The sequence below is a fragment of the Pinus tabuliformis genome, chromosome 3_2, assembly GCF_031772625.1.
Source record: "Pinus tabuliformis cultivar Carrire ecotype Pingquan chromosome 3_2, CPIR1, whole genome shotgun sequence".
Classification (NCBI taxonomy): Eukaryota; Viridiplantae; Streptophyta; class Pinopsida; order Pinales; family Pinaceae; genus Pinus; species Pinus tabuliformis.
Genome location: NC_142302.1, coordinates 339,358,030 through 339,379,504, shown reverse-complemented (window position 1 = coordinate 339,379,504; position 21,475 = coordinate 339,358,030). Strand labels below are relative to the sequence as shown.

Below are 21,475 nucleotides of genomic sequence, written 5' to 3'. Positions count from 1 at the left end.
GTCGAAGTTGCTATTGAAGGGTTATCATCTCCAAGATGGAAGAAAGGGCTGACTTGGTGTGGAGGAAGTCTGGGTCTAGGTCAAGAGTCTTGGATTATCTCAAGAAGTTATTAAGGAAGAGTTGTTAATTGGGTTTTCCCCTAGATAGGGGTTTTTCCTTGGCTGTCTGCCTATATATGGTGTCTGTGATCTTTCTGCAATTTTTTTTGGTAATTTCTTGATGAACTAAAAGATAAAAGAAGAACATAAAGATCAAAGAATCACAAGTAGTTATCTATATAATGAAAATATTTATGCCTTTATGATTTTCTAACAAAGTAGACCCCCTAAAAAATATTCTCCTTCATTATATTATGTGTTGTTGACTAATTCTGGTGAACTAGAAGGATATGAAGAAGTAATGCAGGTAGAAACTAGGAAGAAGTGAGAACAACCCATGAAAGAAGAGATGGATGATGAACCCCAAAAATGGATAATTATTTGGGCTCATTCAACCTCCTAATTCGACTTAATCCACCATTCTCATTAGTTTATTGCATGTTTTTGATTATATTTATGCTATTAGAGTGAATTGGGTTAGTCATTATGCCAACAAGTCTAATGTGTGCTTTGTGTAGCCTTTTTGGTCAATTTGGAGACAAAATCAATGGTTGAAATGAGCACTTGGCAGCCAAATTCGTGGAGAGTATTTTTAGGAAGGTGTTCCCTTCATTTATGGGCCCTTACCTCGAATTCTCCACCATCAGCTCGGAGTTCAAGGGCCACCAAATCAATCAGCACAAGGGTAGCCAAGCAAGTCAAGTAGGACTACTGTTAACTACAAGTCTTGGGCGGCCGAGTCCCTAAAGTTTAGGAGGACTGTTGGGGTCCTCAATTTGTATAAATAAGAAGGCTTAGGGCCTCATTTGGGGTTAGCTGGTAGTTAGTCATTTCATAGTGTTGTTGTAGTCATTTTGTAGTTCGATTTTTAGGCAATAGATTAGTTTTGCTGTCAGCTCATTTTCAAGTTCTCCTTGTGGACAGTTTTGATGTAACTCTTCATTTCTTGATCAATAAAGATGAATCCAGCTTTGCACCAGCTCTATATCTCTCTTAGGAGGCTGCAGCTCTTGGGGTTGGGCCCATCTCAAGCGCCCAGTACCTCCTTTGTTTACTTTCATGTGTCTTTGCTGCATTCTTAGAGTAAAATATGCTATTTAGATTTAAAACTTGTTGCGTTATTTAGGTTGCTTTTGATGATTAAAGTAGATTCTCATGTTCAGATTGATTTGGATAGATTAATAACATAAAGGATCCTTGGAAAAAGGGGCTCAAGCACCTCTGATCTTACCTCTCCCTCAGTGGGATCGTGAGTTGGGACAAAGGTGACCTTGTTGCCCACAGAAATGCTATTTTGCTTCACCATGCAAGTATTAGTGTTGGATTCTTAGTTGTCAAACTTGATATCAGTTTTGACTGCATGCTTAGGGTTATGATTGCTTAGTTGCATAGTTAGTTCATCTGATTTTGTGCAAATAAACTTCTGTTCCATTTCTTTTGCTATTATCTAGGTCAGATTAGGTCAAGGTAATTAGGTTCTTGATTTTCCAAGTCTTCATTTGTTAAATTCGAAAAATAACTTGCAGAGAACCTGTTATCCTTCTCTATCTACCCATAATCCATCAGATAATCTGCTCCAACCCTTAGTCCATGATTCGTACCCTTCATTTGCCATACTTTCCCCACCTTGCCCTAATTCCTACATTCTTGTGCATCATCGCTTCCTCCATCCTTGAACAAATCCAATCGCTCCTTAGCCTCATCCACCAAGTCCTAGACCTCTTCACACCCCTATTTCACCTCCATACTCATTCCTCCATCTTTTTCCCTCCATCCATGCTCCAAAATCCCATTTCGAAACATCCTGTAGAAGAATTACAGAACATCCTGTAGAAATCCTGAACATCCTGTAGAACCCCTGCAGACTTCCTGTAGAAGCTCATAAACACAGTTTCTTGGCAGCCAAACTTTGTGAGACTCTCTGGAAGGGTGTTAGGGACCCCTTAGACCCTCTATGAACCTTCCCAACCTTTCCCAAGCATTTCTCCTCCTTGATCCACCTTTGCAAAGTCAAAAATAGTTAGAAGCACATGCATGATAACTCCAACAACTTAAACAAAAATACAAAAAGATGTTTTCTTCAGATAGAGGTAGTCTAGACACATGTATTTTACCTTCATAGAAGTAATGGCATCTCTTTTAGTAGTTTGCATGCTCTCCTTTGCGTCAGTAGGACTAGCTGGTAGAATTAGGGTTTGCTAGGGTTTGCGTTTCTTTTTGGCTCTCAGTTTCTTTTCGCAATTAGATTAGCTTCCTTCAAGTTAGCTTTCATCCATCAATTAAAAAGATTCTTCTAAGAGCTCATAGAAGTTGGCTTAAGCTCCTAGCGGACTTGTGCCAGCTGACCAAGTGACAACTGCGGCAAGAGCTAGTACTTGTGCATACAGCACCGTCGCTTCCAAGTTTGTTACGAACTAGCGGGTTGATAAAATTAAAGAAGGGAGTTCCAGGAGTTGTAGCATTATTGCTACAATACTGGAGCTCACCATCTTTTTGGCGCCGTTGCCGGGGAAGCGTCAGAGTATTGGTGATTGTCGCTTTTCTTCTATTTTCCACTACAATCTTCTGCTAAGTAGTTTATTTCATTTCCATTATGCAATTTCGTTTATGCAAAAGTAGATTAGCATTTCCCGCTTTCATAGATTAGCATTTCAATTCCGCAATTTCATTTCTGCAAGCGTAGATTAGCATTTCAATTCCGCAAGCGTAGACTAGCATTTCATTCCTGCAATTTCATTTGAGCAAAATAGATTAGTCCTTTCCTGCTTTCATTTCAATTTCGCATTTTCATTTTAGCAAGATAGTTAGTTGCAATTCAATCTATTTCAGTTTTGCAAGTAGAAGTAGAAAAAAGCAAAAATCAACCAAAAAGATTTCATTTCATGCCTTGTAGGAGTAGAGATAAGTTAGAAAAATGATTGCACAACACCCCCACTGCTTCACACAGCCAACATTCTCTCTTCTTCGATGGCTGTGATTAAAGAACCCTTAGGTGGACAGCAAGACATATTTGAAGAACCTCAAGGGAAGAAGAAGAAGAAACCATTCCTCTGGAGCAAATGGCTACAAGCAGAAATGTTGGGAGCAGCACCTTGTCCAAAGATGAATTTTAAGATTAGATGGAAGATTTCAAGAGTGATATGAGGTAGTTTATTGCCATGCAACTGGATACCTTGCGGATCCAAAAGAAGCAAGAAGAAGCCAAGAGGGCTTTGGCCATTTTTTGTCCTAGGTGCACTAGAAAGCATCCGAGGAATGAATGTCCATTGTACTCCATAGAAGTGTGTTTTGTATGTGAAGAATACCATCCTACAGATCGATGCCCTTCCTTACCCAGAATCAAAGCTGCATATCAGAGAGCCAAAGGAGCCACTGAATCACTCTATTATATGAACCAAAGGAGGCCACATGGACCTAGATCTTACCAGCAGGAACTGCAAGGGACACCCGAGACCTATTATGACCCCTATCAAGCCACTTTCATGCCTTCTTGGGGTCCCCCTACTCATCCTTCCTGGTTCACACCTCCTCCTTGTTCCTTCATAGATCCATATTATGCCCAACCAGCTGCTCATTCGTTTCACTCTTATGCTCAACCACAGCCTCAGTGGAATGCACCTCATCAGGGGTGGAGGCCCCAATACAACACTCCTCCTGCTTTTTTTCCTCCACCACCTGCTCAACCGCAACCATCACCTCCTCCTCCACCAAGGCCACCCCAAATGCCTACCCAACCACAACCCCATCCACATCCATCTCAAATACACACCTCCACTCAACTACCCGTACCACCATTTCCAAAACCATACCATGGGGCAGCTCAACCCAATTGCAAAGCTGAGGCACAACATGTCCAAACAACTGCTCTTGAGCTCAACGATCTTCACCATAGTTCAGGAAGAGTGTTGCAAAGCGGAGACTATATTGAAAGCATTGAAGGACCACATCAGGCAAAAGAAGATTCAGAAGAGGAAATCAAAGAACCATGGGCTTTACTTGATGAAGAGAAGACATCAGAAACAGAGATAAAGAAAGATCCCTCATGGTTACCATCAAATATTCCGTGTATTCAAGAGAAAGATCAGCAAAAAGAGGAAGATGAGGAAGTCATAGTAGAAAGTGACATGAAACATGACCCAGATCAGCAAAAGGACCAAGGATATCAAAGCTATATTGAGATATGGTTTCAGAAGGTCACTAAGTTACAGCGATACTCTCTTCCTCAGCTATGTTCGATCCCTTCAAAGTTAGATCATTTGGTCTCTAAAATCCAGATAGCTGTCCAAGCATGCATTTCGAGCCTCCACATCATTTTGTCTCTAATCTCGATGTGCACATGGCTCCATTGGAAGTATTCTTACACTTGAAAATGATTTTGTTTTTCAAGTAGGGTAGGGTAGAGAAAAAAAAAAGAGAAAAAAAAAGGAAAAAAAAAGAGAAAAAAATGAAAATAAGAAGAGAATAAAAATCTAAGATGAAAACCTCCTTGGAGGCACCTTAGATTGGCTCATTGATTGAAAACCTCCATGAGGCGGTTAATGGGTTGGAAAAAAAGAGAAAAGAGAATAAGATCTCTGGGTGAAAACCTCCCTTGGAGGCGCCTAGGGCAGGCAATTAGGGTGAAAACCTCCATGAGGCGCCCTAGTTGTTTTTCAAAAAAAAAAAGAGAAAAAGAAAAAGAAAAAGAAACCTAATTCCCATTGAATTATTTCAGGTTGCAGCAATGACATTGCAGGTCAGGAGGATCACTCAAAACAAAGACAAAGGAGTTTTTGTGCCTTCTAGAGGAGGTTCTGTATTTCTACAGGAAACATCCTGTAGAACCTTCAACCGAGCCAGATTCGATTTTGGAAGGGGATCTAAAGCTTGGAATCCATTGGTTATGCCTGCAAGCATCCATGTTCCCATTCCTCACCCTTTTCCATCATCTTTTCCACCTCATTGTGCTTCTCATTGTGCTTCTACAGGAAGTTCCTGTAGAAATTGTAGGAAGCTAGAAATGGATTTCAAAAAGGTGGTTTGGCAAACATGGTAGCTTCCTCAAGGGTTCAGAAGTCCTCCTGCAATCTTCAAACTACTACTCCATCATCTCCATACCTGCATCACAGCCCAAGCTTAGTTTTTCTTTCCATGCAAAAACTTGCAAAATTCTTTGAAGAGAAAATACATAGAACAAAATTTGTTTTTGCCATAACTTGAAAACCATGCATTCATTTGAAAAATCATTTTACAGAGAATTGTATAGGGATGATGGCAACATGCCTGAGCAGTTTCAGGCCATTCCGGTGCATGGTTTCCAAGAAATCAGCCTCCATCACCATCAGCCATTTTTGCATTTTCTCCATATTCGTGCATCCATTTCAAAACTTGTTTCATGGGGATATGCATATGGGTGGTATTAACCTACCCAAGCAGTTTCAGCCGATTCCGATGCACGGTTTCCGAGAAATTGATCTCTGAAATCTTCAACCCTTTTCCATTTTTCTCGAAATCTGTGCATCCATTGATCACGATTTTGCTATGGGAGGTGCATAATGATGATAGGAATGCACTCAACAAGTTTCATATCAATTCGGTTTACCGTTTGGGAGCAATGGCGAAAACAAGTTCTGGTCCTGTGAAAATTCAGCAGCAGCAGCTTGAAGGTGCAGATCTGAACGTGGAAATGAACTCCTGCAGCATGCATCCAGCCAGAGGACACCTGCACAAGGAAAACAACCAAAAATCATCAGCCAAGCCCTCATGCAACCAAAGGATCCAGGCATGCAGCAGCAGAATATGAGCATGCAACAGCAAAAAGCACCTCACAGCAACCATCTGACTTTAGGTACGTGACTAAACCTTGTTCCTCTATTGCATGAATCTAATCTAAGCACTGCATGAACGAATGAGATGGGGGGATTCAGCCAAGAAGTTAGCCATATCCGATTGCACTCATCCAGGCAAAAATCACGCAGCATGCATGGGTAAGTCACTCACGTGAAAATTGAAAATAAAAAAAACAGACAGTGGTAGAGGCTTTAACTCCAGTGCAACTGATTAACAAGAAGAGTACATGCAGCTCATTATAGCACTGCCGTCTGCATGTGGCCACGTACACCTGGCCACCTCACTCCTTCACCACAAATCACGCAGCAATTAACGAACGCTCAGCTGAAACTCACAGACTGCGGTTAACTTGCACTTGCAACATTTTCAACTGAAGTATGCATCCTCTGATTCCACAAAGTGATTAACCCATCGTCCTCCATTGAGCTTTGTGGCCTGGTTCACAATTCTCCAGCGTATCGGGCTCACTTAGAGGTGCAGGGGCACTCTATAGGCATTTTTACAGGAAGTCGTCTACAGGAAACGCAGAAAACAGCTCTGCAGAAGGAAAACCCGAGATTTTTTTCAAAATTCAAGCTTGAAATGAGAAAAGTAGTTAGAGCTCATGTCCAAGGTTACCAGGGTTCTTGAAAGTATTGATTTTGGAGTTTTTCAAACGCATTATAGATCTGTTAATGGTGGAGCAATCTGTTTGAATTCAGAATCTGATCATCTATTTCATAGTCCATGGAGGACAAGGTATTCCCTGCTTGGTCTAAAACTGTTGAAGAATGCTTAGAAGAATATGATGTGAGCTTAGAGAATGGTTTAAATTCTCATGAAGTGGAAAAACGCCGTCAAATATATGGATGGAATGAGCTCCAGAAGAAAAATGGTACACCTTTGTGGAAGCTGGTAGTGGAGCAATTTGATGATACAGTTGTTAAAATACTTCTACTGGCAGCTGGAATTTCATTTCTTCTCGCCTACTTTCGTGATAATGTGTCTTCTGAGGAGGGCATAACAGCGTATGTAGAGCCCCTGGTCATTCTCCTGATTCTCATCCTCAATGCCATTGTTTGAGTATAGCAGGAGAATAATTCTGAGAAGGCTTTGGAAGCTCTCAAAGAAATGCAATCTGATCATGCAAAGGTCTTGAGAGATGGACATTATGTTGTAGATCTTCCCTCCAGAGAACTTGTTCCAGGAGATATAGTGGAACTGAAGGTGGGAGACAAGGTTCCTGCAGACATGAGAATTGTGTCCCTCAAGACATCCACCTTTAGGATGGAGCAGAGCTACCTGACCAGAGAGAGCATGCCTGTGGTCAAAAGAACATATCCAGCCACCTTGTGTGACTGCGAGTTGCAGTCAAAAGAATGCATGGTGTTTGCAGGAACTACAGTTACCAATGGCTGCTGCACATGCATTGTTGTGAGCACTGGCATGTTTACAGAAATAGGTAAATTCAGGCACAAATTGCGGAAGCTTCAATGGAATGTCATGATACCCCTTTGAAAAGAAAGTTAGATGAATTTGGTGAAAGACTGACAACAGTGATTGGTGCCATTTGTATTCTTGTTTGGATCATGAACTACAAATATTTTCTTTCATGGGAAGTCATAGATGGGTGGCCAAAAAAATATCAGGTTTTCCTTTGAGAAATGTACGTACTACTTTAAGATTGTTGTTGCTCTGGCAGTTGTTGCTATACCAGAGGGATTGCCTGCTGTGATTACTACATGTTTGGCTCTTGGCACTCGTAAGATGGCACAAAAGAATGCTATTGTGCGTAAGTTACCGAGCGTGGAGACTTTGGGTTGCACCACAATGATTTGCTCTGATAAGACAGGTACTCTTACAACCAATCAGATGTCTGTCAGTGAGTTTATAGCCATAGGGCATAGTGCTGGTTCACTTAGAGAGTTTACTGTTGAAGGAACAACATATAATCCTGAGGATGGAAAAATATTGGATTGGCCTGCACATAATATGGGGGAAAATTTAGAAACTCTGGCAGAAGTTGCTGCAGTTTGCAATGATGCAGGGATATCTTGTCAAGGTCACCAGTTCCATGCTACTGGTATTCCCACTGAGGCAGCCTTGAAGGTATTGGTTGAAAAAATGGGAGTTCCAGACCCAATGGCAGGTGATACAAGTGCCATTCTCAATAGTGGCACAGTGAAATTGGGCAATTGTGATTGGTGGATACAAAGATCAAAGAGGTGGGCTTTATTGGAGTTTGATTGTGATCGAAAATCCATGGGTGTTATTGTCACGGAACCAATGGGACAAAATCGTCTGCTAGTGAAGGGCGCCATGGAAAATTTGCTTGAAAGGAGTGCTTTTCAACAACTTGTAGATGGATCAGTCGTTGAATTATATGGTGCATCAAGGGAATTACTCTTGAGGAAGTTTCATCAAATGAGTTCAAAGGCTTTGCGTTGTTTGGGATTGGCGTACAAGGAAGTTTGGGGAGAGGGCAGCAGAAGGAGAAATTGGCCGAGATTTTAGCTAGGGAGGCAGCGCCTGTGCTAGCCACCCTAAGCACATCCATCCCCTCCATGAACACTCATTTTTTCAAGGTTCGGACACAATCTGGTCATGGTTCAACCTTCTACAGGAAGCTACAGGACTTTCTACAGGAAGTTCTGTATTTTTACCAGAAACATCCTGTAGAAGCCTTTGGGCAGGCCAGAATCAAGTATGGAGAGGGATTTGAAGCTTGAAGTTTGTTGAGGAGGCATGCAGCCACTCTTTTCTTCCATCCTCCACTGATTTCATCTCCTTTCACCACCATTGCCACCATCAGATTGAATATACTTTCACAATCATACCAAAGATGAAACTTCTCTAGGAAAAGGAGCACAGGCAGTGGGAAGAACAAAGAAGCATGGTTTCATGACAGAGAAGAGGACATCACTTCAGAAGCTTGGCATGATAGGGAGGCCACCAAGGCCATCAAAGATGAGGAGATAGATTGGTTGCTCAGAGGATGAGCAACACTTTCAGTAGGGGGGTGATGATGAGCCCCAAAAATGGATAATTATTTGGGCTCATTCAACCTCCTAATTCGACTTAATCCACCATTCTCATTAGTTTATTGCATGTTTTTGATTATATTTATGCTAATAGAGTGAATTGGGTTAGTCATTATGCCAACAAGTCTAATGTGTGCTTTGTGTAGCCTTTTTGGTCAATTTGGAGACAAAATCAATGGTTGAAATGAGCACTTGGCAGCCAAATTCGTGGAGAGTATTTTTAGGAAGGTGTTCCCTTCATTTATGGGCCCTTACCTCGAATTCTCCACCATCAGCTCGGAGTTCAAGGGCCACCAAATCAATCAGCACAAGGGCAGCCAAGCAAGTCAAGTAGGACTGCTGTTAACTACAAGTCTTGGGCAGCTGAGTCCCTAAAGTTTAGGAGGACTGTTGGGGTCCTCAATTTGTATAAATAAGAAGGCTTAGGGCCTCATTTGGGGTTAGCTGGTAGTTAGTCATTTCATAGTCTTGTTGTAGTCATTTTGTAGTTCGATTTTTAGGCAATAGATTAGTTTTGCTGTCAGCTCATTTTCAAGTTCTCCTTGTGGACAATTTTGATGTAACTCTTCATTTCTTGATCAATAAAGATGAATCCAGCTTTGCACCAGCTCTATATCTCTCTTAGGAGGCTGTAGCTCTTGGGGTTGGGCCCATCTCAAGTGCTCAGTACCTCCTTTGTTTACTTTCATGTGTCTTTGCTGCATTCTTAGAGTAAAATCTGCTATTTAGATTTAAAACTTGTTGCGTTATTTAGGTTGATTTTGATGATTAAAGTAGATTCTCATGTTCAGATTGATTTGGATAGATTAATAACATAAAGGATCCTTGGAAAAAGGGGCTCAAGCACCTCTGATCTTACCTCTCCCTCAATGGGATCGTGAGTTGGGACAAAGGTGACCTTGTTGCCCACAAAAACGTTGTTTTGCTTCACCATGCAAGTATTAGTGTTGGATTCTTAGTTGTCAAAATTGATATCAGTTTTGACTGCATGCTTAGGGTTATGATTGCTTAGTTGCATAGTTAGTTCATCTGATTTTGTGCAAATAAACTTCTATTCCATTTCTTTTGCTATTATCTAGGTCAGATTAGGTCAAGGTAATTAGGTTCTGTTGTGGTCACCAACAACCCCCCTTTCTTCATTTGACATTAGCAATAAGGTCAAGCGAAGAGGGGACCCTGAACGAAAATCCCAAAAAAATACTTTTTCTAAAGTTTTTGTATTTCTCTCCCTAAGGCGCAAATCGCATCGCAAAGAAAGGCCGAAGCATAACTCGAGCGCAAAAAACAAATACTGTGAAATTGCGATGCGATTTTCATCACATCGCATACCTCACACGCGCACCTTAAAAGAAAAACCTTCGAGCAATGCGATCGCCGATATGCGATATCGCAAATCGCAAGTATTACGCTATACGACGTGACCATTAAACGAGAACTTGCGATATTTGCGATTTGCGATTTGCGATCTGCGATGGCGGCGATCTGCGATCTGCGACCTGCAATTTGAAAAGACTTACCACACGATAGACCCATGCATTAAGCGCGCGCCTTGAAAGAATTTAATGACCGCATGCTTAAGTATCTAGGAATGATTGCGTTACATTTATCGAAGAGTCAAGTGATGATGGATGTCAGAATTATGCATTCATTAGAGATTAATGCTTTCACGTCAAGTCTTTTCATTTCACTTCTCCTTTGCGTAGACTGCAAGACACGCAACTGATATAAGTTTATATGCAGGAAACATCTGAAGGAAAGAGGAAAGCGCCAATCAGCAAAGAGAGAATGCTTTCGCAAAATGGATGCCACATGCAGCAGAACCGCGGATTCCAGGCTATCAGCCAACCGACACTGATGAAATTAGACTATCCAGGACTTAGAGTCAAAGGCGCACAAAAGCAGCGTATTCAGAAAAGATCCTGAAGCTAAGACTTAGTGAAGCAGAGAAAGAAGCAAATGAGAAGGAGAACGCTCCAGGGAAACCTGGAACAAAGAACGGAAGAAATTCTCGACACAGGGAGTTGCCCATGCAGCACGACTCTTAACCCACTCAGTCATTCGCACGACCGGAAACCGAAAACGGCAACAGCAAAATCAGTTCGAGAAGAAACTGGGACACGCTAAGTATACACACGGCGAATACACCCAGCTAGAGAAAGGTTTTCGAAAATATCTTCTGGTCTGCCGGAAGGAAGTGCCAGCTCCTGCTATTTCCACTTTTATCTCCTGAGTGAAACAAGAAGGCGGTTAGTCGACTCTTCCCAGGAAAGCATTACACTGTTGACAGCACTAAAGAGAATATACAGAAACGGTCAGGAATTAGATTTTAAGTTTAGAAATAAAGTTGCTTTTAGTAAAAGGGCGGTCATTTGAGGCCGATTCCCTAATTTCATGTAATTAATATTGATTAGTTAGTAGTATTTAACCCTTCTCATGGTTTTTGGAGAAGGGTCCGGAAATCTGTCAAAAAACTTATCCTCAGAACATGCACTTCTGCACCCTCAGAGGAGGTTTTTGATGAATGGATGGATCGAGATTTATTTATGTTTGCATTTTAATATCTGTTACTGATGTTGCACTTCTGTACTCTTAGCAGATGTTAGAACAAGTAGAAATAAATCATTGTTACTTGAAGTTTATTAGTGAACTTAGTCATAAATGGTACTTTTATCTCTTGGCTAGATTCTGCTAGTATTCCTAAAGTGATATGTGGCCGAGTTCTTTGTATGTTATTGCATGAATGTCTGTATTACCATTTGGCACTTCTGTACGGTGGGGTCATTTATTTATGTTTAACATATAGAAAACTGATTATGCGATATGCTGTTCACAACTACTCTGCCTAACTTCTTATGCAGAATGGTTTATCTTTATTGATTTATATTCTGATGTCAGTTGAATGATCTTTATTATCGGCTGCTGTTAGAAATCTTTCTAGATCGCATAACAAAAGAAAAACACCCCAGGTTAGCGTAGATTAGATGTATTTTTCTTCATTAGATTACATTAGCATAGAGTTAATTTAGCAGTTAGAATTAAAACTAGATTAGAAGAATCCTCCCCCCCTTCCTTAGATTAATACCATCAGACTCTACGCACACACACACACCCATCACATTGGGAAACTGGTCCCATTACCCCCAGTCGGACCCGCTACTCCAAACGGGCAAGGAGCCGCCAACCAGGTTCCGGACCGGGTGGGTATCCCCCTTGTTGTTGACCCGACCTCGGGGACCTCAACATTTCTGGCGCTAGAAGGAGGGCCACAGCTATGAATGGCACATAATTCAAAACCCAAATACCATTCTAAGAGCAAATCACCCTCACCAACTTCCCCAACTTCCCCAATACGACTAAACTCAGAACTGGAAGTCGCTCGGACATCCACCGCTGCTATACATCCCGATACATCAGAACAACTTATTGTCGATCCCCCTGAAGTTCAAACCTTAATCCGTAAACTCCAGGGATTCTCTATTTTTAACCAGAAATCTGATAAATCTAAAAGCAGCTTGACTTCGCAATACAACCCTGCTCATCCCCTGACCCGATTGAAGAGTGAAAAGTTTGGCATTCAGCCAACTGAAATCCCTCTCCCCACTAGGAAAAGAGCAAGGAAAACATTTCAAGAGTCTGACAAAGAGACTCTTTCATCCACCTCATCCATCTTAACTCCCTCTCCGTGAAGTCGACCACCCACATCTCCACCTCAAATCACTCATCCATCTTCCGCAACTCTTCCTCCACAATCGTCAAAGATCATAACATCTCTATCTTCTCAACCTCAAAGATCATCTTCTACACTTTTACTAACCAGTAACTCAGCGATGGCACAATCTCCATGGAACAACCCTGGGGCGGTTCTAATACCTCCACCCCTGAGTCCAATACCTGCCCATCCCGAGAAGTGGTTACCAAAGTTCAATCCAGAAACTGGAATGCTAGCTGAAGAACATATCAATAATTTCATGCTTTCTGTTAATCTCAACGGAGTTACCAACGAAGACGCCGTGGTCCGACTCTTCCCCTATACGATGCAAGGGACGACCGGGTCATGGTACTTCTCGCTACCCTCCGGATCTATCACCAGCTGGGATATTTTTCAAAATCAATTTCTCACTAAATTCGGCGATGATAGATCGACAACGACACTGATCAATGATCTGTCCAATCTTAAAGCTGAGGCTCGGGAACCCATTAAAGATTTTAACTTACGGTTCAACAAGATCCTCAATAAAATCCCCGCTGCTTCCCAACCCAGCGAGGAAGTAAGATGCGAATGGTACATCACCGCCTTACCTTCAAACTTGGCCATCTTCATAGATAGGGCAAGCAAGACAACCTTAGTCGAAAATTTGGCTGAGGCATTAGCAGTCGAAAGACAAGTAGTAGCCCTAGAAAAGAGATCTACAATCGAAGAGCGTAAATCTAAGAAAATCTCTTTCAAAGAAGAAACCAAGAAGAAGCAAACGAAAGATCCTTTCGACATGGAAGGATTACAAAAGGTATTAAAGGCCATGTCAAATGAGATGATTGATATCAGGAAACAAGTAGCAGAATCGTCCCCAAGAAAGCCTTTTAGGAGTTTTAAGAGAAATCCTCCTATGGAGACGAAGCCACCCAGCGTGGTCTCTAACGTGGAATCTGAAGAAGAAGAAGAAGAGAACACCGTTGAAACACATACCGACGATGAAGAAGTGGTGGAACTGCAAGGAATGTGGGATTTCATCCTCCCACAAGAGGAAGATCAAGAAGCACTTCCGGTTAGTACAAGAAGCAGAAATCAACTTGATCCTCCCCAGACTACCCCAAAACAGAAGGGCGCAAGCCCTCCAGCAAAAGAAAAGGTCGCAACAAAGAAGACAACCCCTAAAGCGACCTCATTTAGCCCAGTCCAATCAGAGCAATCGCCTCCATCAAAGACACTAATAGTGTCGGATGAAATGGAGTATAACATCATCGACGACATGAAGAAGACTAGGGCTAATATCACCCTGTACGAGTTGAGCAAATTGAAACACCAACAGAAGATCATGATGAAAGAGTTACACGCCGTACCTACTGCGCCTCTACCTACAACTATAGCTTCTCATAATATAGGGAGACCCCCAATCAACGCGATCAATAAAATCGATCCAAATGACATCGCCTTGATTGGAGGGAGGTCTAGATCTCACACTCCCCCTTTCCTCCTCACTTACGAGATCTTTAACAGAAACGTGCATAACTGCTTGGTTGATTCAGGTGCTTCAACCAATATTCTACCCAAGTCAATATGTGCCAAACTTAATGTTCAACCGCAAAAATCCGCAGTACGCATAGTTCAACTTGATCGATCACAAGTCGAAGTGATAGGCGAACTAAATCAAGTGAACATAAGACTATCGTCCAACCCCAAGGTGTGCCAGGTCATCGATATTCTAGTTGCTGACATCCCTGAATTTTATGGTCTAATTCTTAGCAGGGATTGGTCCGAGAAGCTCCACGGATATTTTTCGACTGACTGGTCGCACATGTGGTTACCCTTCAACGGGAAGCCAAATCAAATAAAGGTTGAACGAGAACTGCACCAAAAGTACATAGTGACGGACCTGGAGGGAGAGAACGAAGCCATAGCATACAACAACAGCATCATAGGCAACTATTCGGTAGACTCTTTCCTTGGAAATTTCAATGCTCACACATCACCATATTTAGAAAATTCAGTCGTGTCCCAAGTAGAAAACTTTTCCCAGACCGATGATTCAAAATGTGTTAGTTTCTTAGATAACCCTTTAAATACTTCTTTATTTTGGAAATTATATTTTGATGGCTCTAAGTCCAACGAGGGAGCGGGAGCAGGATGCGTCTTGATTAGCCCAGACGGAAATAAGACCATGCTCACATGCAGACTGGAGTTCGATTGCATGAACAACACAGCGGAATACGAAGCCTTGGTGCAAGGCCTATACAAAGCAATCGGCTCCAACGTCAAATATCTTCAAGTCTTTGGAGATTCCGAGATCGTCGTCAAACAGGTACGTAACACCATACATTGCCTGTCTAGTCATTTAAAGCACTACCAATCTTTAGTGCAAGATCTCACTGCGCATTTTACAGCATTTAATATTTCATCAATCCCAAGACTTCACAATGCAAGCGCAGACTTGCTAGCAAACGTAGCCTCCAGACTCATTCCCTCCGAAGACTTTAGTCCAGATAGGTTTTCGATAGAATTAATTTTTAAACCGTCTATTCCTGACAACATCACCAACTGGAGAGTATTCAACGACGACCCAGACATCGTAAGTTTCCTTACGTTCGAAGGATCCTACTCAAACCAGATAATCGACGAGGACTCTCACGACCACCAAATACAACAAAGTGGCACTGATAACGCTATACCCAAATCAGTGGTCAAATTAGAAGATTTGTATGACTTAAAAAGTCGGTTCAAAAGGTCAGCTAATGCCAAACTTTATAGTTCAACTCTGAACTACGAATCAGTGAACTTAGGAACCGACGAAAAACCCCAAAACGTCAATCTAGGCCAAGGCCTAGCTCTGAAGAAAAATCAGCATACATCCGTCTTCTACGACAGTACAAAAACGTCTTTGCCTGGAACTACGATGAGCTGAAAACTTATAACACTTCTATCATTCAGCACACTATCCCTATGATCGATAACGAGAAACCCATCCAACAAAAGCTCAGAAAAATTCACCCCAACCTGGAAAATCAGATAAAAACGGAGCTGAATAAGTTGTTGAGAGCCAGAATAATTTTCCCGGTCAGACATTCCAAATGGGTATCCAATATGGTACCTGTTAGGAAGAAAAACGGAGATATTAGAATCTGCATTGACTTCCGGAATCTCAACAAAGCCTGTCAGAAGGACAATTTTCCCCTCCCACCTATGGAGCAAATATTACAGGCTGTAGCAGGCTCAGAATTGATGTCTTTCCTGGATGGATTTCAGGATATAATCAAGTGCTGGTGCACCTAGACGATTAGCTAAAAACCACCTTCCGAACTAAGTGGGGTACCTACGCGTATCGAAAGATGCCGTTCGGTCTGATCAACGCCGGCGCTACTTTTCAAAGAGCTATGGATATTGCGTTCAAAGGGTTAATCAATAAATCAGTAGTGATTTACCTGGATGATATAACTGTGTACTCCAAAAAACGAAGCGACCATCTCAGAGATTTGAAGCAAATCTTTCAAAGATGTTTAAGGTATGGAATCTCGCTTAACCCGAAGAAATCTTTTTTCGCGTTGAGTGAAGGAAAATTGCTAGGATTCATAGTGTCCAAATCGGGCATTCACATCGAATCTGCCAGAATCAAAGAAATTTCCGAGATATCCATGCCCCATAACAAAAAGACCATGCAATCTTTCCTAGGACAGATCAATTTTGTGAAAAGATTTGTCCCAGATTTTTCACGTATTATTTCTCCTTTACAAAAAATGATAAAAAAGAATTCAAACTTTAAATGGGGTCTAGACGAACACGAAGCGTTTAACTTAATCAAACAAGCCATCATCGACGCTCCATCCCTAGCAACCCCAAATTTTTCAGAACCATTTGTCTTATACACGTTTGCCTCAGATCATTCTTATGCTCCGATCTTGACCCAGGCAAACAAAGAAAAGGCAGAAGCCCCAATCGCATTCTTTAGCTCAAACTTACAAGGTGCTGAGCTGAAATATTCGAACGTAGAAAAACAGGCATATGCCGTCTTTAAAGCAGTCAAATATTTCAGACCCTTCTTGCTAAAGGCCCATACCAAGGTCATAGTACCATTCCCGACGGTAAGAAACCTCCTGATTCAGAAAGACGTGGGCGAAAAGAGAGCGAATTGGATCACCGCCTTGCAAGAATACGACCTGGAAATCAAGCCGGCACACATCGTAAGAGGCCAAGGCTTCTGCAAGATGTTAGCTGGAGCATCGCAAATCCCCGAAGAGTCACCTGAAGAGGTACACGCGTATGAGGTAAGCCTAAATGACGCAGAATCATTTTATGCCGACATCATTTATTTCCTAAAGAATGGATATGCTCCATTTCACCTGGATCACATAAAAAAGAGAGCCCTGAGGTTAAAAGCTAAACAATACCAGCTCGTAAATGATGTCTTATTTAAAAGAAACTATGATTCTGTGCTTCTTAGATGTCTTGAGAAAACTGAAGCCGAAAAGGTTTTGCAGGAACTCCACGATGGACCAGCAGGTGGACACTATGCTGGAGAAGCCACCGCACACAAGATCTTACGTGCAGGATACTACTGGCCCACGCTGTTCAAAGACTCGTACAATCACGTGAGAAAATGCCAAGTCTGCCAAACTGCTGCAGGAAAACAAAAGAAGTCATCCATGCCACTGCAGCCGGTTAACATCGAACAGCCGTTCAGCCAATGGGGCCTGGACATAATAGGTGAGATCGTTCCTCACTCCTCTAAACAGCATAGGTATATCCTCACTGCAACCGACTATTTTACTAAATGGGTAGAGGCAGTTCCGCTCAAGACAGCTAATTCTGAAAACATTGTTGAATTCATAGATCAGTTTATCATTACTAGGTTTGGATTGCCGACGGCCTTAATATTTGATAATGCTTCATATTTTTCTGGAAATACCATGACTGAGTTCGCGCTCAAAAGAGGGTTCAAACTGAAGTATTCTGCCAACTACTACCCGCAAGGTAATGGGTTGGCTGAATCAACGAACAAGAACCTAATCAGGATTATCAAAAAGACAGTTGACCAAAACCAAAAGAATTGGCACAAAGCGCTGGTAAACACCTTATGGGCAGACAGAATTACCAAGAAAGCCTCTATCGGGACTTCTCCCTTTAATTTGGTTTACGGGAGAGAAGCAGTTCTTCCTACTCACTTACTCATCCCCTCTTTGTCCTTAGTACAATACATTGATGAAGTACCTACTTCTCCCTTACAACTAAGGCAAATGGAGGTAATCAAGTTAGAAGAACGACGAGAATAGGCCAAGAAAACCCATGCCCACCACCAAGCGCTGATAAAATCCTCTTTTGACTCGAACATAAAGACCAGAAAAAACTTCCAGATGGGTGATCTAGTTTTGAAGTGGGATAAGGCTCACGAAGAGAAGGGCAAACATACGAAATTCCAGAAGCTATGGCTTGGTCCTTTTCAAATCGTAGAAGTCATAGGCCCGTCGACTTTTGTGTTGCAGGACTTGACAGGCAGGAGAGATTCTCTGCCTGTAAACGGACAAATCCTCAAAATGTATTTCCCATAGAAGGTCATCCTTCTGTTTTTGTAGGATAGTTTTAAATTTTCATGTTAGTTTTCATTTTTTTTTTTATATAGATAGGGCTGGTTGTGAATGATCATAAATAGTATTCATGAAGAAACATACCATTTCTGTATCAAATTTTGATTTCACTTGTATAAATAGCAAAACTTTTCGAAAAATCTGATTTTTATTATTGACAAATAGAGTTGACTTTAACCTGAATATGATGTTAGTTTCAAACTTCACAAAGAAACCTGGGATGAGAGTAACTTTTGGCAAAAAATTGTTTTATGCCAATGCTATGAAAGGTATCATCGATAGCAAAATAGGTATTCTCTGCAAAACTGCTGTTCTTAAAACTCTATTATTGTCGTCCAGAGCTTTCTTAAGGAAAAACAATGACTTCCTCCCTGCTAAGGAAAATCGCAGCATCCAGAGAGACAATCCAAGAAAACACTATATCTCAAAGAATAAGAGGTCTCATCACAAGCCGGCTTATCATGATCACATATATTATAACTTGCTGACTTTGCCACTACTATCTACCAAAACAGGGCAACGACTCAAGATTGTGCAATCGAAAGACAAGGGGTCTCATCACGAGCCAGCTTGTTCAGCAAGAAGTATAAATCAAGTGAATGACTGTGTCATAATTTGGCCACCAAACCAAGACATTGTTCTTTAGAGAAAAAGAATAAAAAAATCAAAAAAGAAAGAAAAAGTGTCAAAAGGATTTTTCTCTGGAATGTTGTAAATAACCTCAAGCAGGAAAAAGGATCATTGCTAGATAACATGGTAACCCTGTCGAGGCTATGGACGCTTGCGGGCAGCAGAGGCTCTACCTGCGACAAATGAGCATACTTTACAAAGCCAGTGCACAGAGAAGACCTTATTTTGTCTTTGAGGAGACTGAGTAATGACTAGGTATGAATACAAAAAATAACCCAGGGGAAACAAACAATCAGAATCAAATAAGAAGTTGTGACGAAGCATCATTAACAGGATAAAAGGTAATACTCTATCTGTCCATAACAAAATTTAGGCATAAGAAAACTTTTCTGTTTTGGAAGTGAAAATGCAATAGAACAAGCAGAGATAACTGGTTCTTCACAGTGAATCGCCATTGTTGTGGTCACCAACAACCCCCCTTTCTTCATTTGACATTAGCAATAAGGTCAAGCGAAGAGGGGACCCTGAACGAAAATCCCAAAAAAATACTTTTTCTAAAGTTTTTGTATTTCTCTCCCTAAGGCGCAAATCGCATCGCAAAGAAAGGCCGAAGCATAACTCGAGCGCAAAAAACAAATACTGCGAAATTGCGATGCGATTTTCATCGCATCGCATACCTCACACGCACCCCTTAAAAGAAAAACCTTCGAGCAATGCGATCGCTGATATGCGATATCGCAAATCGCAAGCATTACGCTATACGACGTGACCATTAAACGAGAACTTGCGATATTTGCGATTTGCGATTTGCGATCTGCGATGGCGGCGATCTGCGATCTGAAAAGACTTACCACACGATAGACCCATGCATTAAGCGCGCGCCTTGAAAGAATTTAATGACCACATGCTTAAGTATCTAGGAATGATTGCGTTACATTTATCGAAGAGTCAAGTGATGATGGATGTCAGAATTATGCATTCATTAGAGATTAATGCTTTCACGTCAAGTCTTTTCATTTCACTTCTCCTTTGCGTAGACTGCAAGACACGCAACTGATATAAGTTTATATGCAGGAAACATCTGAAGGAAAGAGGAAAGCGCCAATCAGCAAAGAGAGAATGCTTTCGCAAAATGGATGCCACATGCAGCAGAACCGCGGATTCCAGGCTATCAGCCAACCGGCACTGATGAAATTAGACTATCCAGGACTCAGAGTCAAAGGCGCACAAAAGCAGCATATTCAGAAAAGATCCTGAAGCTAAGACTTAGTGAAGCAGAGAAAGAAGCGCATGAGAAGGAGAATGCTCCAGGGAAACCTGGAACAAAGAACAGAAGAAATTCTCGACACAGGGAGTTGCCCATGCAGCACGACTCTTAACCCACTCAGTCATTCGCACGACCGGAAACCGAAAACGGCAACAGCAAAATCAGTTCGAGAAGAAACTGGGACACGCTAAGTATACACACGTCGAATACACCCAGCTAGAGAAAGGTTTTCGAAAATATCTTCTGGTCTGCCGGAAGGAAGTGCCAGCTCCTGCTATTTCCACTTTTATCTCCCGAGTGAAACAAGAAGGCGGTTAGCCGACTCTTCCCAGGAAAGCATTACACTGTTGACAACACTAAAGAGAATATACAGAAACGGTCAGGAATTAGATTTTAAGTTTAGAAATAAAGTTGCTTTTAGTAAAAGGGTGGTCATTTGAGACCGATTCCCTAATTTCATGTAATTAATATTGATTAGTTAGTAGTATTTAACCCTTCTCATGGTTTTTGGAGAAGGGTCCGGAAATCTGTCAAAAAACTTATCCTCAGAACATGCACTTCTGCACCCTCAGAGGAGGTTTTTGATGAATGGATGGATCGAGATTTATTTATGTTTGCATTTTAATATCTGTTACTGATGTTGCACTTCTGTACTCTTAGCAGATGTTAGAACAAGTAGAAATAAATCATTGTTACTTGAAGTTTATTAGTGAACTTAGTCATAAATGGTACTTTTATCTCTTGGCTAGATTCTGCTAGTATTCCTAAAGTGATATGTGGCTGAGTTCTTTGTATGTTATTGCATGAATGTCTGTATTACCATTTGGCACTTCTGTATGGTGGGGTCATTTATTTATGTTTAACATATAGAAAACTGATTATGCGATATGCTGTTCACAACTACTCTGCCTAACTTCTTATGCAGAATGGTTTATCTTTATTGATTTATATTCTGATATCAGTTGAACGATCTTTATTACCGGCTGCTGTTAGAAATCTTTCTAGATCGCATAACAAAAGAAAAACACCCCGGGTTAGCGTAGATTAGATGTATTTTTCTTCATTAGATTACATTAGCATAGAGTTAATTTAGCAGTTAGAATTAAAACTAGATTAGAAGAATCCTCCCCCCCCTTCCTTATATTAATACCATCAGACTCTACGCACACACACACACCCATCACATTGGGAAATTGGTCCCATTACCCCCAGTCGGACCCGGTACTCCAAACAGGCAAGGAGCCGCCAACCAGGTTCCGGACCGGGTGGGTATCCCCCTTGTTGTTGACCCGACCTCGGGGCCCTCAACAGGTTCTTGATTTTCCAAGTCTTCATTTGT

At 41.5% G+C, this 21,475-nt stretch overlaps 1 protein-coding gene across 1 annotated transcript in view; it reads left to right on the top strand.

Moving 5' to 3' along the window:
* Window positions 1-6,654: 6,654 nt before the first annotated feature.
* LOC149180879 (calcium-transporting ATPase, endoplasmic reticulum-type-like) overlaps window positions 6,655-21,475 on the top strand; it is a 34,222-nt gene continuing 19,401 nt past the window's right edge. Inside the window, exons 1-3 of the mRNA XM_089414019.1 lie at window positions 6,655-6,951; window positions 7,000-7,369; window positions 7,610-8,376. Of these exons, the coding sequence (XP_089270145.1) occupies window positions 6,655-6,951; window positions 7,000-7,369; window positions 7,610-8,376 (1,434 nt within the window). The remainder of the gene's footprint in view (window positions 6,952-6,999; window positions 7,370-7,609; window positions 8,377-21,475) is intronic.